This window comes from Felis catus, chromosome B4, assembly GCF_018350175.1.
Source record: "Felis catus isolate Fca126 chromosome B4, F.catus_Fca126_mat1.0, whole genome shotgun sequence".
In the NCBI taxonomy this organism is placed as follows: domain Eukaryota; kingdom Metazoa; phylum Chordata; class Mammalia; order Carnivora; family Felidae; genus Felis; species Felis catus.
Window position 1 is genome coordinate 122,414,341 of NC_058374.1, and position 19,847 is coordinate 122,434,187.

General features: G+C 35.1%; 1 protein-coding gene across 2 annotated transcripts in view; it reads right to left on the reverse strand.

The window, feature by feature from the left end:
- Positions 1 to 1,967: 1,967 nt before the first annotated feature.
- The window catches only part of NUP37 (nucleoporin 37), a 41,699-nt gene continuing 23,819 nt past the window's right edge, over positions 1,968 to 19,847 (reverse strand). For both annotated transcript variants that reach the window (XM_006933973.3, XM_003989175.6), the window contains exons 6-10: positions 12,151 to 12,241; positions 5,224 to 5,405; positions 4,685 to 4,735; positions 2,746 to 2,839; positions 1,968 to 2,234 (exon numbers count right to left, since the gene is read on the reverse strand). In XM_006933973.3, the coding sequence (XP_006934035.1) occupies positions 2,121 to 2,234; positions 2,746 to 2,839; positions 4,685 to 4,735; positions 5,224 to 5,405; positions 12,151 to 12,241 (532 nt within the window). In that variant the 3' untranslated portion in view covers positions 1,968 to 2,120. The remainder of the gene's footprint in view (positions 2,235 to 2,745; positions 2,840 to 4,684; positions 4,736 to 5,223; positions 5,406 to 12,150; positions 12,242 to 19,847) is intronic.

Consider the following 19,847-nt stretch of genomic DNA (forward strand, 5'->3'; position numbering starts at 1 on the left):
AGCAGAAGAAAAACCCTCTTAGAATAAACAAACATGGAAAAACTAAAACTAACTGGGACACGTACACACACACAAAATCAGAACTCATGTTATTTATCAGAAATTAGAAGTGATGACCAATAACTAATTCTCCATTGAACACTGCCTCCTGTGTTAGTCTAATTTAAACATAGTTTACTAAGAACAAAATTTACTATGGAAAAAGAATATCATTATGCCATTTAAAGTAATTGAACATAGTAAAGTTTAACAATGCTTACTCAGGATAACATGAATACCACTCCTGAAGCTAAGGGATAAAGAAATCCCTCTCATTTCTTGAGACTTGAGTCTTATAGTCACTATATTAATTTATAAATGAAACAACCATTTGCTTTCTTTAAGGGTAACACTTCCTGCTTCTCGGCATAAATTGCATAAATTTAGTATTTATGTGACCACCATGGGTTATCTTTTCCCAAGACAGGTTCCCCTAACAGGCAGTAGTGCTACTGCGTAATTTCATCAGATAACTGATATTTGGGTAAGCCCTTATTCCAAAGAACCCATTTCTTAGACACCCAAAAATCCAAGGCCAACATACTTTTCAATCTCCATCCTTTTTTTTTTTTTAAGTTTATTTATTTATTTTGAGAGAGAGACAGAGACAGTGTGAGTGTGGGAGGAGCAGAGAGAGAGAGACGGAGAGAGAGAAGAGAGAATCCCAAGCAGTCTCTGTGCTGCCACCGCAGAGCCTGATGTGGAACTCTAACTTACAAAACTGTGAGATCATGACCTGAGCTAAAACCAAGAGTCGCTTAACTGACTGTGCCACCCAGGCTCCCCTCAATCTCCACCCTTAATAACAACCCACTCAATTCCTAAGTCAACGTCCTTAGACAATTTTCAAATGCACTGGCTCAATCTGACATCTCAATATGTATTCCTTATATCTGGGACATATCCTGAAATGAAAAATTCTTACAAATTCTTTGATCTACCCTAATGCTTTTAGGGTTCTCTGTCCCACCACAGAGATTGTTAAAAGGAAACATGTCCAAATTCCCTGACCTTTGCCTTTTTAAGTTACAATCCGCTTATGAAGGGGTAAAGGAAACCACTGCTATTATTTAGTAACAATTTATTATATCAAATAAGTGACTTAGAAATTGGTATACTATGCATTTTTTCATCAGTAAAGCACATAATAGTTTAAATATCTACATGATTAAAACATTTCATTGCATTAAAAAAACTACTTGCAACATTTCCTTGTCTCGTAAAGCTAATTTTCTTTTCTTTTTTTTTAAGTTTATCTATTCTGAGAGAGAGAGAGAGCAAGCGAGCATGGGGGAGCATCAGAGAGAGAGAGAATCCCAAGCAGGCCCTGTGCTATCAGCACTGTTTTACTGCCACTAGGTGCCATCTCAGAAACATCTCAGTTTCTTGATAAAAATGGTGAAGATTCATAAAAGGCAGAGGCTGTTAAAGATATTAATTATAATTCATTTTTCAAGGTAAGCTTTATCTCATACACCAGATGTTCTAAGAATGTTGAGATGTCTAGTCAAAAGAAATTTGTATATAGTCAACAGGACTGAGTCAATCAGTCACATTTTTAAGAAAGTGAAAATCATTCTTTGTATTAAATTAAATGATAATCTTTTATAATTATTGAGGAAGTTGTAAGACCCTTACACATATAAACTGCTAACAAAGATGCATATACCCACACATATACATTCGATCACTTCCAGAGTAACACTGAAAGGAAAGACATTTTCTTCCTTTTGTAAATGTTTGCATCTCTGAGAATTAGGAAAACAGCATATATTCAAAGTATAGAGGACAGGATACACTTTGGATAATCTGTGATAAAATCATCTCTTTTCTGGAGCTGCTCAGTCAATTATAGTCTTGAAAGATGATTTTAAAAAATGTATGTTTTTAAACACATACATGCACATATACAGCACAGAGCAAGAAAATGATTTTTCAAACCATTAACATTTTATTTAACAAAAGCAACAACTGGGACATTACTAGAGCTTACAGTATATTTGATATAAAAATAGGGAGTTCTCCAAAATATGTATTAAAAATACAAAGTTTATGCATCTAAGGTACAAAGAAAATTTGTTTTACATTTCAGTTACCCAAAACAACAGCTTGTGGTCTCCTCCAATTGCACACAGTGGAAGAGTTCTATGCCAGGAAAGGCCAGATCCGACGGCTACAGAACCAATGAGGACAGGCTACAATATACGTAAAGAATTAGAGAAACTCAATAGATCACCAAAGTTAATAAGTAAAAACTACCCTTCAAAAATAAGAAATGCATTGCTAACTTGTCTTTGTTTAATGTAGCAGAAACAGAATTAAAAATATGCTCCCTCATAGGTGAAATACACAGTATTTTTTGCAGCTGGCTAGAATGAAGGATACAAATAATCTACGAGTAACTGGAGTAGCTTAGATGCAAACATTTTTGTAGCCTAAACCAAGCAAACAGGCAAAATTATTATATTTAAATGAAGAGGGAAATAAAACAGAAGAAATAAATTTCTTCTTACGTGAATACTGGCAAAGTGTCTGTTACCACTGGTGGTTTAAACATTAAAAAATGCTTTCTCTTTCCAACCAATTTGAGCAGATAAGACATTCACAAATGTCTTTAGTTACATATTACAAATTTGGGGGCTATAAGTAGAAAAGTAAAAAACACAAATGTAGAAACATATATGCCACAAAACAACTCTACATTACCTGAGGGTGTCCTAAATGATGAATTTGAAACTGGCTTGCCATTTTGCCAGGATAACCAGTTGTTGCAAACAAGTTCTCATTAACTGTAGACCACCTAAGAAAAGAAAAAAATAAGTACAGTATTCTACAGATAACTACAGCTCTTCTAAAACAAGTTATTTCTTTTTGCATAAAACCAATAATTTTGAAGTCTAAATTTGTTAATACAGCTTCACAGTTAGACTGGAAATTCCAGGGAAGTTAGCTATAAATATTTTCTCGTTTTATGAATATTTATTAAATGCTTACCACGTGCTAGTTGGTTAAGTTCTAAAGTTACACAAAGTTAGCAGTTCCTTTCTTATAACCAAAGGGCCGACAGTGAGGTAGGAGATACAAACAAGGTATCAGACAGACAGAAAATATTTCACAATGCAATACATTAAAAAAAAAAAAAAACCAACACTTATTGTTCTTACTGACATTTGTTGTACAATTAGCAATAAATTCATGCATTTAAACTCCTTGGGATGATACAAACACCTAGAATAGTTAGATATTTAAGCTTAAGTTTCAAGATATCCTAGACACTGAAATATAATGAATTAATGAATCAACAAGTGTTCCGGCAACATGCTCAGCACTACCATAAGGGCAGTGGGGAAGATATAAGAAAAAAGAAAGAATTCATTGATAAACAATGACAGCAAAAAATCCAAAAGCCTAAGTCTAGTTAGTATTTTTATATGGGCAGACATTATTAGTTGCTTGCCCAACAGTCTTTCTGCCCCTTTCCATGCTAATTGAACCCCAACTACGTCTGGCAGTGTGTTTGATCCCAAGGGATGAGACACAACCGAGTGAAGGCAATGGCAGCAATTCCTCAGTGTTCCTTCCTCTCCTCTTTGGACAAGCTTGTATGAGGCCCTGATGGAACCCTGGCAGTCGTCTTGTGATGTTGAAGCAACAAGCCCAAAGCCCTGCCACTGCAGATGGCAGAGGGAAAGATCTGAACTTGTTGGCGCTGATGAGCTACTAAGCCAATCTCGAGACTGCCTCTGTCCGAAGCATCCCATCTCTTGTGATATGCTCACATTTCTGAAATCAGAATGTACCTTACAATCTATAGCATTCTTACACTTAATCGAATGTAGTTTTTTCTAAGGTGTACAAAAAATGATGGTGTCCCTAAGTTCTAGAATTTTATTGGGGGTAATTTAGATTTTATGAAACACAGCATATAATAAATGTTCCAATGGTTTTATTCTGTTAGTATTCATGTTACTAGAAGCTAAAATCACCCTAGTGGAATTATGCAACGGAATATATATACATAATAAACAATAACAATAATATAATATACAATGGTATCTTATAGTAATACTGGCATATTAATATTATTTAATAAATACATTAATTTGTTAATTTATTCATTTTATTAATATTAAATATTATGGTAATATACACAAAACACATAAATATACATAAACATAAATATACAATGGAATATTATGCAAAAATCAGTAAGAACAAGGGAGACATGTATATTAATATAAGTAGAGAAAAAGTCGCAGATATATAATATAGTGTGTTCTCACCTGAAGCACAACAATGAAGTGTATATCTTTATCAGAACAAACAATAAGGATGTATATACTCCAAATCGCTGTAATGGTATTAGTGGAGTGGTAATGTGTTTTGTATTTTATAAAAATTTTCAAAGGAAATATTGGAAAACAAATCAGTCCCTCACCCAGACAAAAAGACAAAAGCAAAGACTTAGTTAGGAAAGCAAAATAACCATTTATAAAATAGTCAGCAAATAAAACCCAAAACACCCCCAAACAACTCAGTACAAAGGAGAGGACTGGCAAAGTATTCCAGGTTGGGGGCACAGCATGCAACAAAGTAACCGAACTCAAAAAAACCAAATACAGCTCCAACAGAAATCATACATTACCTGAATAAGCAGGCTTGATCCATGTGGACAGGTCTCTTATCTTGAGGATAACTAAAAGGTAACATTTTGCATTTTATGGATTTATATGCTGGTCTCAAGTAGAGGAACTTAAGATTTAAAAGGTATTTTCTCTTTAGAGGATACAATACCCAATGTACTTAAACTGTGATAAAATTCTAAATAAGCACTGGATTAACATAAACGAAATATGATAGAAACATAGACATAATTTAGAACTGTTACAGAACACCATAATTCAACAGGAGCAGTTTTTTTTTCTTCTTTTTTAAACATAAGTAAATACTGCTCAGGTCTAAGATTTCTTCCTTTGCATTGTTCTTTCTGGGTTACTCTCAAAGTAAATCTGCAAAGCATGGGCGTCTATCTCTGTTATGTGAAAAGCTGTAGCTCTGGTCCCTCTACAAGAGAGACTTATTTTTGCTCTACAGTGAGGCTCAGGTATACAAGAATGGCTCAATGGATCATTTAGCAATAGTGACTTTTTGAGTAAGCAACAGATGAATATACTAAGGAAGTACCTGGATCGAGTAATATCCCAAATTAACCAATCATTTCCTGCAACAGCTCCAACTTTGAAGGTGTTTTTTAAGCACCAGTGAGCTGACATTAATGGCATCTGTTCTGATTCAAGAGATAAAATAGCCTGTTGAGCCAAAAGATCATAAAACCGGATTGTTCCATTCTTCTCTGCAACCATCAGCTGTAAGATAGAAAAAAAAATTCACCTAATTCACTAGTCAAATCTGAGGCAGAAATTCAATGTTATATAGTAATATGCAAATATTTGCATATATTACAAATGGGACATCAAATGCAAATGAAACAGGAGAAGCTTATGTAAGAATCTCTATCAAAAATAAAAAAGCTGACAGAATATCGGCAAAAGAAAGACTGAGGAACATTGGGTACAATTTTAAATGATGAGGTATGGTTATCAGGAAAAAATAAGCCCAAAGAATCATTCTGGGAAAAGTTATACCTTTAAGTTATAATGTCTAGAAAGGGTAGCTAAGTGTGTATTTCTCAATAGAGATACATAGTGTGTGTTACATATCCTTATGTGATGTGAGTTTGTTTCCAGAATGGAAGGCAGCATGGTGTAAAGAGCACAGATAGGCCTGGGGACAAGACTGCTTCCTCCACCTAAAAGCTGAATGACTGGCCAAGTTACAAGTCTTTGATTGGCACTTTTCTCGTTTCCAGAATGCATCATGTGAGGATAAGAATAGTTACAGCATTGCGTGTTGATTAAATGAGTAATAGCTCTAGAGCACCCAGTACGGTGCTTGACACCTTGTAGCCACTCACTCAATAAATCGCAGTTACTCTTACTTCAATATTTCCTTTAATTCTAAAATAGTACTGATTTAAAGATGTTGGCTAATGAGGCACTTGCTTGCTTGCTTCCCCTATCCCTCCTTCCTAAGAAATACTTTAGCAATGTAAAAATAGTTGTAAGACAAATTTCAATTTTACAAAATATTAAAATGTGAAAAAAATTTGTTTCTTAGACTCAAAGAAGTAAGGGCATTTGGATACCCATTTGTGGGAATTAAGGTAAAGAGACTGCTATGAACATATAAGTGCATGAGTAGTTGTTGCCCAAACAAAATGGTTTAAAAACTCTCTATATTTTCTGTAAAGTTCTTACTTTTATAAAATGTTCTTATAATTCTAATTATGTTAAGGTGAAAACGTTCCTGAAGATGTGGAGTAGCAGTGGTAGCCTGGGAAGAATGGGAGACTTAGTGTCAATAATCCTGGGTTCTACTAAACTGGTGAGTGACCTGGAGTTTGCTCTTTTCTTGTTTGTGAAATGTGGGAAAATTACATCAGACTCCAAAGGTTACCATTATAGCTAAAATGTGATATTGTATATACAAGTACTTCCTTAAACTCATAAAACACTATAAAAGTATGGTTACTATTTCTAATAAGAACATCATGTCTAGTAAGACACACATGCTCAGGATTATTGGCAGTCATTCTATTATTCATCTAAGAGACCTTTACCAAGCATCTACCCCAGCCCACCCGCTGCTGACACATAGTTGAGTTTCATTATTCATGGTACTTAGAGTCTATAAAGTTGCTGTGAACAAAGAATTAGTAAATTCTGAACATTGATTCTAGAGAAAATAAAGCGTTGGGTTCTTGTGAGTCTCTGGGCATAACATTTGTGTCAACTGATCAATACATAATTTTGCCTTAGAGATACCTTATTTCATATATATGCTTCACTAACATAGAACTCAGCCAACAGCACTATAACTTATGTCTACGAAGCTTACCTAAGACATGTATTTTTTCCATAAAGCACATCACAGTCTTCTGACACTTAGGAACCCTAGATAGCACTTTAGCACTTATGCTTGGGGGGCCATTTTACATGGTGAAATCATGAACAAAAAGCACAAAAATGTGGCACTAAATAGACCACAAATAGGACACTTGTTTAGAGCATGAGAGCTAAAACAAGAAGGCAGATCACTGGCCTCATTCAGCCTTAGGTGGAAATACGCACATTTGCTGACTCAAATTTCTTGCTGCCCTGAGCAGGTCTGTGACTGAAATGCCACGGAGTATTGACTTTGGGGTTATAAATACATTTTGATGAGTAGACAAACTTGCAAATATGGAGCCTGTGAATAATGAAGATTAACTATATACACGTGTGTGCAAAATACTATGCTAATTTATAAAGAGATCAAAGGTAAAAGACATGATCCTTGATATCAAGAAACTTTCCATCTAAAGAAGAGAATTATGAAAAAAACAGAGCATAGAATATAGGTAGAATATTGGTAGTCTTTGCAACTATTGGATTCTTAATAGAAAAGGTGGAATTTAAAACTATTCTTTAATAGCTAGAATGTTTAAATAATACTAATATTACTAACAATAACATGAGGTCAATGACATATACAACAAAACCAAATGCAACACTGAGCTTTATATGCCCTGCTTATTGAATTCTGTTAACCCCTGTATGAAGAAATTACTATCATTAATCCCATTTTTCATAAAGGAGACCGAGGCGCAGAGTGACAAAAGTAACTTGTTGAAGTCTCACTGCTTGCCTGTGGCAAAGCCTGCATTTGAACCCTGGTCTTGAACCCAGGTCCATCTGACTACAGAGCACATGTATTTCTTACTATGAGCTAGACTGAAGACTGGTGAATGGCATGGTGTGCTATATATAGTTGAGGGTTGGGAAGAAGCAGTGGAAATGAGAGACCAAGGAAGCCTTAACAGGACCTAATAAAAATATTTGGAATTTTGAGCCTGACTCTAAAAATCTTAAGGATTTCAGGTATAAATTATGGACTGTGGAAGGGCAAAGTCTATCTGAGTCTAGGTCCTAAATTAGGAGGGGCAATAAAGCAGTTGGGTTTAAAATGGGGCCTACCTGGGTGGGTCCTAGCTCTGCTCTATGACCTTAAGCAAAAGACCTCTCTATACATCAGGTCCTTATCAGTAAAAGTGGAGACAATAACAGTACTTACTTATAATAGAAGGATGGTATGAGTTAACACATGTAAAGCACTCAGAACTGTCTTAGCACAGAAAAGGCACTCAGAAAACATTAGGTATTATTATAGGTTGAAGTCAGATTGAAAACTCAGTTCTCAGTTATTTATCCTTTAAATTTTTTAAAAAAAATGTTTATTTATTTTTGAGAGAGAGACAGAACAAGAGCAGGGGAAGGGCAGAGAGAAAGGGAGACACAGAATCCAAAGCAGGCTCCAGGCTCTGAGCTGTCAGCATAGAGCTCAATGTGGGGCTTGAACTCAGGAACGGTGAGATCATGACCTGAACCAAAGTAGGATGCTTAACCAACTGAGAGCCACCCAGGCACCCCTTATTTATCCTTTTTAAACTGTGCTCAATTGTGATGATAGTTTTTGGGTTTTTTTTTGTTTGAAAGCAGATAGAGTAAAAAAGCTAAATAAGTTTGGAACTGCTGGAGCTGAAAAGTTTACAGGGGAATTTTTCCTTTACCATTTCTCAGAACCATAAACAGAATATGCACTAAATTTTCACAGGGGAAATATCTTTTGCAGCACAGAACATTAGTACTTGAACCAGACCGAGGTCAAATCTGTGCCTGTGTGGCCTTGGAAAAATTAGTTATTAACCTTTTGGTGCTTCAGTTTTCTTATCTACAAAATGGATAGAATAACGTTACCAACTTCAGAGTGTTCTGTGAGAATTACATGAAAACACATGTAAAATAATCAGCACAATTCCTGGTACTCAGCATTCAACAAATGTCAGTTGTTACACCTCATTTCATTTAGCAGTTGTCTATTCTCTCAGAGACTGAGATGTCCTGGGTCCCAATTCTCTGATCGTCTGACATCCTAAACTCTTGGTTCTGTTATTACTACCTAATAAAATCTAGTTCCAATTGTGGTTAATTGGATTTAAGACCTTAATTTCTCAAGATCTTTTGACATTTGTATCTTTTACTAACTATTAAACACTAGCACTTGCTTTGTGCCTTCCAGATTACATGGCTCTTTAAAAAAAAATGTTTTTTTTTTTTTTTAACGTTTATTCATCTTGGAGAGACAGAGACAGCGTGTGAGTGGGGGAAGAAGCAGACAGAGGGAGACACAGAATCCAAAGCATACTCCAGGCTCTGAGCTGTCAGCACAGAGCCCAACGTGGGGCTAGAACCCACGAACCGTGAGATCATGACCTGAGCTGAAGTCGGACACTTAACCCACTGAGCCGCCCAGGCGCCCTAGAATGGCTCTTTTTGCAAAGTTCACACCTCATATGATTTTCCTAAGAATTCTATGAGACAGGTACTCATGGACCCATCTCTTTCTCTTGTCTGGCTGCCTCCTTTTCACCCAGGCTAAGCATATCCGAACAAAAATTCTGGGCTTGAATGGATATGGTGGACCACAGAGAACCACTAGCTTTAGTAGTAATGGTTAAGTGTCAATAATGACAAGCAGCTAAAATTGACTGAGTGCTTATTATGTGCTAGGTTCTCTTTTAAGGACCTTATAAGGATTCACTCATTTAGTCTTTATGAGCTTCCATTTTACAAGAGGAGGAAGTAAAGGCAGTTGAGAGAGCTTTTGTAACTTACCAGAGATCACACAGCCAGTAAGTGGTGGAAATGGGGTTTGACTCTGGGCAGTTATCTCGAAAGTCCATACCCTTGATCACTTCTGTGTTGCCTTTATGTATTTTGAATTTAGGGGTGATACGATGAAATTGATATTTTAAGATTAGTCTGACTTAAAGTAGGTAAGAAAATCAGAGTGGAGAGCCAAAAGCTAAGCCTTGGCAAGAGTTACTTATGAGAACAGAAAGGTGAAGAATATACCTTTAATGATGGAGGAATGTGTTCTAGTAACAGGGAAGGAAAAATTAAAAACCTCGAAAATTCTGCATACAGGGAAGGAAGACATCAAAGGTGATTTCAGATTTTGAGTTTATGTAATTTACAGCAGGGATTTCTAAACATTCTGAAGTCATGGAAGCAATAAAAAAAAGGAGAGGAGGTGGGGTGGAGTTTTAATGATATACAGAAGAAAACCAGAAATTAACTTAAAGCACATGGAGGAAAGGGATCTGAGTCATAAGCATTAAGATACAAGTTTTGGGAGAGAGGTTGTAAGAAAAGTTCTCATTTCTCATCTAGGTCACAGATTTAATTTTTAAAATTTTTATTTTTTGGGAGAGTGCAAGTGGGGGAGAGGCAGAGAAAGGGGGACAGAGGATCTGAAGCAGGCTCTGTGCTGACAGGCTGACAGCAGCGAGCCCAATGTGGCGCTCGAACTCAAATCGTGAGATGATGACCTGAGCGGAAGTTGGATGCTCAAATGCCTGAGCTACCCAGGTGCCCCAGGTCACAGATTTTAAAAAGTAACCTATTGTATTTATACATGGTGATATTAACATTTAGGTAGGATCCCTAATTATACTTCAAGTAGACTCACTACTACAGGGGAGAAATCTGGCATAAGATAAAATACAGGGCCTGGCTTCATAATATTTCTGCATGGAACAATCCCTACATATGCAATATGAATAAATGGGAAAATTTTACTCATGCACATATACAGGGTATATAGTTCTACTGAAGAAAGATCCAACAGGCCTGAAACAAGTTTTCATGGCATCCCAAGGTTCAGAGAATACAGTTATATGGTCTGGGACATTTCAGCTCAGGATTACCTCTTCTGTGAAGGCTATGAGCAGATCTGTTTAATCCTTTTTTTATGTCATCATTCTACTTATTAGATTTCTTTATTCCAACACTTAAAATCTGTGTTATTGTATTTAGTTACATGTTTTTCTTCCTTACATGTCAGTCATGTGTAACTTAAGGGCAAGGGCTTTATTCATTCTTCTATCCTCTCTTACAATAAAGGGCACAGAGTAGGTGAGAATTACCTCTTGCAACATTTCACAAATACATGGTGAAAGAAGCTGACAGAGGAGAAAGAAAAAGGGAAGATAACACGCAGAGATGCTCAAGAGGACTAGAATAATGCAGCTTTAAAGATTAAGTGAGCAGGGTTTCAAGATAGGAGTGGTCTCCTTGTCTGTAAAGTGAGGATCATCATAGTTGCTTGCTATCTCATAAGGATGCCATGAGGATTAAGTGAGCTAACATGAAATGCTGATAATGGGCCAAGTACATATAAGTACTATGTAAGTGTTTGTTATAATTAAACAGGCTTATATTTCTCTGCAAGTATGAGGACAGAAGAGAGTCAATGGAGAAGCATGAAAGACATTAGAGAGCTATAAAATCAAGATGCCTAAGGAACTGGCATGAACTCTATACAGCTAAAGAATTAAGTTTAAGAAGATGAACATGGGAACTTCTTAGGTTCTAGGGAAAGATAAAATAGAGTGATGCCCAAGAGAAGATACTGGCAAATAAGAGAATTCCTATTGAATATAGCTGATCTTCTCAATGAAATAAGAATTAGGGTCAATTGATAAAAACTTGCAATATATTTTTAGAATTTTAGAAAGCTCTACTTTGAATAATAGGAATTGAATACCACTGCAGCTAGGTCAAGTTTGCCTTATGCCACTGATGCTTTCTGTTTACATGTTATGGCTTGCAAAAGTGGATTTTAACATTTTTTTTTCCCCTAATGAATACTGCTACTAGATAGTCTAGGCATCAGGTTTTTTTTTTTTTTTTTTTTTTTTAATTGAAATCTACCAGAGGGTAGGAAAAATGTACTCTGAAAAAATTCCATTTATGGATGATGGCTGTAAAATAAAAACTTAATTATAGAGTTTTTAAGTTACAGAATTCTGGACTAGTCTAAATGCACTTATGACAATTAGAGTCCCTGAGGTGGAAAAAGTAATTGCTTTTTCTCCTCTATGTCTGCATGTATTACACATGTATATGTCTTTTCAGCTTGATAAAAGAAAGCTAAGTTGTAAATAACAACCTTAAAAGTTTCCTCAGGATGCCAGCACACACTCATTCCCGGGGAATGAAGAACAAAATGAGCTGTCTGCATTCCTTCCAAGTTCCAAATCCTAATAAAAGAATAGGAGTACAATGTTAAATATTTTTGCTATATCACTACTAAAAAAATGAAACCTCCATGAATTCAAAGCTATTAACTACAGATTGCAAGGTTGACATTTACACCTAAAGTATGTTTTTTTTAAGCCATAACATAATTGTAATTGTTTTAGAAAAATGTGAAAATAGTATGAAGGATTTGAGTTTTACCATACTCAATCACAGAAAAATTTAACACAGCAACACTGTAACACAGTAACCAAATTATTCATACACTCTTTATTTTGTGGCTAGAATCTTCAAGTTTCCAGTTCACTAAACAGGTTGCATTCTTAGTTCAGTAGTCATTTCAATAACAATAATTTCAACCAGGGGTGCTTAACACATACCCCAACACACCCAATACTCCCATTTTTCAAAATAACATATAAAGAAGCTAATATGAGGTGATGTGAATTTAGGGAGATAGTAATTTTCCATAGTTGCTTATTCCTTCTGCTTTTGGCCTTCCATGCCAGGGGCTACTTCCTATCTTATATCTTTTCTGATCTGGCTCACTTCCCCAATTCTTGGTGTCAGAGGTGGCTTTGATTGAAAGTTACCAGATTAAAGGTTGGTTGAAGGAACAGATACCTGGCTCCTTCCACTCTTTCTCTTTTTAGTACTTAGAAATCTATAGTAACAAAGCTACTCTGTGAGATGGCTTTCTACCTCAATTTCTTTACTTTCCCCATAGTAGAGATCAAGCCTTAGAAATCTCAGTAATGGCACTCTGTTGCGAGAGGTGCTACTCCCCCACCCACACTGTTAGTTGCCCAGCTCATCCCTCACACTCAACCAAGGCTGTATCTCACTGGTACAGAATGTGGGGGAAGTTAGCATGACAGAAGGCAAAAGTGGTGAGTGGTTGGCAAAGTATTCACAGAATTCTGGTCTTTAAGAATTGAACTCACTTATTAGAATGCCTTAGACCTTTTCTTCTAGGGGTATGGTTCATATCTCATTGAGGACCATAAAATAATTTTAACAAACTTAAGGAATATATGTTTAAAGTCTAGGCAAAGATTTACTTCCAAAAAAAAAATAGACATAGTTATTGGACAATGCTGCTATTCTGTGTCAAATCACATTATTTCAAATATTTTTTCTTCTTTGTAGAAATTATAGGGTCTCCAATCATGGAATGTTATAGTTAACATATAAACTAACATAAATGTTTTTCAAAATGATTACCTACTTGATTAAATACTTTAGAAGCATACTCTTTTCTCTTGCCAAATCAACACTTTTCATCTGTATTTACTACACAAGGGAAACAACTACAATTTAATTGAAGAGGGGAATCACATTTATTAATGGTTTATGCAATTGTGTTTCACTCCCCACAATGAATAAGATTATTCATTATGGCAACTGAATATTTCTTTCTTCTCTATTGCCTCTTGCATAATAAAGTGCTGGGCTAGCATATATTTGTACCACTACTGAAATAATATGAATGTCTTGCAAATTCAGTGAGTCTCATGAGAGAGAGAATGGTTTAAGGCTTCTTTTGATCTTATTCTAATATGTATTTGATTTTTGTTTGTCATTATATAAATTGAATAAATGCGTACCAGAATATTTTCATGATTTTTTTCCTTTGAAATGAGGAAAACCAGAGGTAAAAATTATCAATAAAGATATTCTACAAAAAGAGGTCAGTTAATGAAGTGTATTTTTGGCCAATGAACCAAATTTCAGTCTAATTTTTAAATAGTGTTTTATCCTGAACAGAAACCTAACACTTAAAAAAAAATGAGGAGGGCAATCCAGATTACTTTACAGGACTAGGATAAAGTAATTTATCATTTATATTTGTATGCTTATTAAATAATTCTCAGTGGTTGCATAATCCAAGCACTAAGTATGCAAAATACAACAAATTGGCTTGAAATGAGTTATAACTAAATAAGCTACATATGGTACACTTTAAGTTGTTAACTCTTATTTCCCTTTTTGATAGATTCCATAATTAAGCTCTTCACAAATCCCTTTGTAGAATTCAACTTGTTTTTCTGTTATTACTTCATGTAGTTAATATTAGTTCCATCAGATAAAATCACATTCTTTTCTTTTTTTGCAGTTCACCATACATAATAAAAACACATATATCTTAAGCATACAGCTCAAAGAGAATAGCACCCAAGTTAAGACAGAGTATTTCCACAGCTCCAAAAGTCATCTTGTGCTTCCTTCTAGTTACACTTCCTTGCTCTCTCACAAAAAGCACACCATAGCCTACTTTTGCCAGGTCTGAACATCATACAAATGCAATCATATATTATGTATTTTCTTGGTCTGGGACTTTTCACTTATGGTTAGATTTTGTGAGATTTACCAACATTATTGCATGTTGTACTTTGTCCACTCTCATTGTTGTAGATAGTATTCTACGAATTAAGTACGCTGTAATGTATTTACTCATTGTACTGCTGACACTTAGGCTGTTTCCAGTTTTAGTCATTAGTAATAATGTTGCTATAAATCTTCTTGCATATTTTTTAGTGAATACAGACATCCACATGCACCCCCACCCTGCCCCCGCGAGTATATACCTGGGTATGGAATTGACGGATTATAGCTTATAAATAGTTGAACTCTAGCAGTTTTTGTCAAATGGCTTTCCAGATTGCTTGTACCTTTTCTTTTTTCTTCCCACATCTTTTTAAATTACCAACTGAAAAAAACCTATACTGTCTCTGACAAATTTTCTGACGAAAACAATGTTAACAACAATCATTTGACTGGCAAAAGGTAGTTTGCAGTTGGTCTTATTTGTAAGACAGATTTTTCAAATCATACTTTTTTCTTGCATGTTATTTTCATGTACCTATGTATGGAAAAACTTACATCAGTTTTAAAATATAGTGAATACAGTGGATAGGAAAAGGTCTTAACTGACCTCCTTTGACAGACTCCTCTACAACTGACAGGAACAAGAAGGCTATTTTCTAATAAGCTTATACATGCATTTGTTATAGACTTACCAAGAGGGAATATGGATTTTTTTCCTTAGCAAACCACTGTTTGCAAGTGGTGTAAACCCATGCTTAATTATTAGTATAATTACATAATTAGTATTATGTAAGCTGATAAAATATGAATGTGAAAGAGCTGTTTCTTTTTTTTTCCCAATATATGAAGTTTATTGTGAAATTGGTTTCCATACAACACCCAGTGCTCATCCCAAAAGATGCCCTCCTCAATACCCATCACCCACCCTCCCTGCCCTCCCACCCCCCCATCAACCCTCAGTTTGTTCTCAGTTTTTAACAGTCTCTTATGCTTTGGCTCTCTTCCACTCTAACCTCTTTTTTTTTTTTTTTTTCCCTTCCCCTCCCCCATGGGTTTCTGTTAAGTTTCTCAGGATCCACATAAGAGTGAAACCATATGGTATCTGTCTTTCTCTGTATGGCTTATTTCACTTAGCATCACACTCTCCAGTTCCATCCATGTTGCTACAAAAGGGCCATATTTCATTCTTTCTCATTGCCACGTAGTACTCCATTGTGTATATAAACCACAATTTCTTTATCCATTCATCAGTTGATGGACATTTGGGCTCTTTCCATAATTTGGTTATTGTTGAGAGTGCTGCTATCAACATTGGGGTACAAGTGCCCCTATGCATCAGTACTCCTGTATCCCTTGGGTAAATTCCTAGCAGTGCTATTGCTGGGTCATAGGGTAGGTCTATTTTTAATTTTTTGAGGAACCTCCACACTGTTTTCCAGAGTGGCTGCACCAATTTGCATTCCCACCAACAGTGCAAGAGGGTTCCCGTTTCTCCACATCCTCTCCAGCATCTATAGTCTCCTGATTTGTTCATTTTGGCCACTCTGACTGGCGTAAGGTGATATCTGAGTGTGGTTTTGATTTGTATTTCCCTGATGAGGAGCGATGTTGAGCATCTGAAAGAGCTGTTTCAATGAAACGAAGTTGAAGGCCACCAACTAAAGGTAAATTTTTAACTTAAAAAAATGCTCTTAAATTAGGCAGGTGTGTAAGTAACAAAAGATTAAGCAATAAAAGTAAAAAGCCTAGATAATTTTGAACTAAGAATGCCTAGCAAATGTTTTCATTGTAGACTCTGTATTATGGGTATGGTTCATGCAAAAAAGAGGTCCAGTGCTAATCAACAGACTCATAAATTAAGGGGGGAATAAAAGGTCTTGGCCTAATATAAAAAAAATTGGCAATTAGCAAACTGGCAAATTTTCATAAATTTCATAAAACAAGGTAAGTAGATAGTCTCTTAAAATGATTTCCCGAGTTTACTCACTTTTTGAGACTAGCTTAATCAATTAATTAAATTTAAATTCCAATGGAGTTAACATACACTATTACATTAGTATAATACAGTGATTCAACACTTCCATATATTACTCAGTGCTCATTACAAAAAGTATACTTTTAATCCCTATCACCTATTTCACCCACCCTCCACCCACCTCCCCTCTGGTAACTATAAGTTTGTTCTCTATATTTAAGAGTTGATTTCTTGGTTTCTCTCTCTCCTTTCTCTCACTTTTTTCCCCTTGTTCATTTGTCTCTAAAATTCCACATATGAGTGAAATCATATGGTATTTTTCTTTGACTGACTTATTTTGTTTAGCATTATATTCTCTAGCTCCATCCATGTTGTTGCAAATGGCAAGAATTCATTCTTTCTATGGCTAAGTAATATTAATTTTCTTTATCCATTCATCTGTTGATGAACACTTGGGCTGCTTCTGTAGTTTGGCTATCGTAAATAATGCTGTGATAAACACAGGGGTGCATATATCTTTCCAAACTAGTGTTTTTGTATTTTTTGGATAAATATCCAGTAATGTGATTCCTGAATTGTAAGGTAGTTCTATTTTTCATTTTTTGAGGAGCCTCCATACTGTCTTCCACAGTGGCTGCACCAGTTTGCATTGCTACCCACAGTGCATGAGGGTTCCTTTTTCCCCACATCCTCACCAACACTTGTTGTTTCTTAAGTTTTTGATTTTAGCCATTCTGATAGGTGTAAGGTGATGTCTCATTGTGGTTCTGATTTGCATTTCCTTGATGATGAGTGACACTGAACATCTTTTCGTGTGTCTGTTGGTCACCTGTATGTCTTCTTTGGAGAAATGTCTCTTCATATCTTCTGCCCATTTTTTAATTGGATTTTTTTTGACGGGGGAGTGTTGAGTTGTAAAAGTTCTTTATATATTTTGGATAGTAACCCTTCATCAGATATATCACTTGCAAATATCTTTTCCCACTCAGTAGGTTGTCTTTTAATTTTGTTGGATTAGTTTACTGACTTTTTTATTGTTTAACGAATTGCAGGTTTAGACCATGTCAGATAAGGGAGTTTCTATTGTAACAGGAAAAAATTCATAGAACTGAAAGTCCATATTAATATTTCCAAATTTATTGCTAATAAATCTGTTTATAATGAATAAAGTTACTTAAAGTTAATTATAACCACAGATACATACTTTTCAGGAAAGTGGGGCATCACAATAAAAGCTGTAAGGGTTCATAGGCTTTTCAGTTTTTAAATTAATTAATTAATTAATTAATTAATTGTTTTTGAGAAGGAGAAGGTGCAAACAGGGGGAGAGGAAGAGGGAGAGAGAGAACCGTAAGCAGGCTGCACACTCAGTATGGAGCCCAATGTCATGACTGTGAGATCATGACCTGAGCTGAAATCAAGTCAGATGCTTAACTGACTGAGCCACCTAGGTGCCCCTCATAGAGTTCTTAATACACATAACCAAGCATATGGAAAGGTAATGGACTATTTATAAAAGCATAAAGATATAACATTATCAAGTTAAACTAACGAGCAAAAATCAGGAGCTATATGAAATATATTGTATACCTATTTAAATGTCTGCATGGGAAATTTCAAAGAAAAAGCTTTTAAAGTATAATTAATTTACTGACATATTGAGAATCCAATACTATGGATTAAATCAAAGGGCACTGGAGTACAGATAGCATCACTCTTCAAGTAAAATAAAATAAATGACAGTTTTGAACCAACGTGACTATAATTATAACAAATACCTCTATCTATCCCAACTCTGTGGTCCTCAGTGGAACTCTTAGATTTTAGCTGTAACATGTACAGATGGACAGCTGTCCAGATCTAAGGTTATGAATTATACTTACTTTACTTTTGGTAGTTTACTCTTAAAATTATTGCCTTATTTCAGGTTGAGTGCTTTTTAGCCGAACATTAAGTATCCTTATTTAGTTAATAAAAAGATCCCATAAATTGGGTGTTGGCATATTGCAGCTATCCTAGATATTCTCAAGGGTCTTTTAAATTACAATTAATAGAGGGAGATGTTCCCTCTGAGATTTTGAAAGGAAATTTCCTGGGTAATACTCTGTTCTTTTATTTGTTTGTTCTCCATTTTTAATTGGCAGCTCATTGTCTGGTAAGGAGTTTATTGTAGAAGGAAATTTCTGCTACCAAATGTTTCTGACAACACAAAAGAAGGAATGGATGACATTAAATGACACATCTGTATCCATCTGGCCTTTTCTAACTAGTAAAGCAAAAAATACTAACCGCAATCTTTCTAAAAGACTTGACTGGATCACATGAATTGCTGTACTGATTAATTAAATATGAAAGCAAGCAAAAAAAAGTAATGCTGAGATGTAGTTATAAGGAGGAGAAGGTACTTTACAGTGTTACTGGGTGCAAGAAAGGGATTTCCAATACTCTTAGACAACAAACACTTCTTTCATTGAGTTTTGTGATAACAAAATGAAGATTTTCCCCTACCATTTCCAAATAATCACTAAGTTACACATCACACTATGGATAATTCAAAAAAGGGAAAGACATAGTATATTTCCTTAGTAAGTGAATGCAGAATTAGGAAGAAGTGAAACAAATTACAAAGTAACTTACTGCTAAAATGTCTGGTTTTAGGTGCAAAAGGAGTTCAGAGGTGGGAAACCATATTAACTAAAAGCACAAATCTAGGGTTAAGATGGGCCAATCTCCATAGTGGGTATGGTAGGTTAGAGTGGTGAATAAATAAACTTTGTCATCTGGGCAAAAGCCTTTAACAGTGGAGGCAACAAAAAGGCATGAGAGTATAAAATAAGAATTTTGTACAGGGTACTTTCAGTATGTGTCTGTGTTTCAAATATATTCAGAAATAAGATTAGACTAATTCAGCTTTTTTTTTTTTTATGTTAGAGCCTACTATGCAAGTAGTATTAATGAACTAGTAAGTATTAATGATAAAAGAAATGGACCACCACAAATTTTATTGACTTGAGAGTAAGAAGAATAGTAAGGGTGAAAATGAGAGATAATTGCATATGCTTATTACTTTATCTTCCAATAACAAAAAATAATGAGTCAAAAAAAGAATCAATAATCAAAGACTATGTGTGTTTTGGAGGGGAGACAAAGGTAGCCTGTTTCAAACATAACACTAATAAACCAACTATACCATACATAAAATAACCTACCTTTGTAAATCTTTACAAAGCTTTGGAAGAGTTAAAAAAAAATATTACAAGCTCATATGTTTTTGCTTCATTTTGTTTTCTTGAAATTCCAAACAA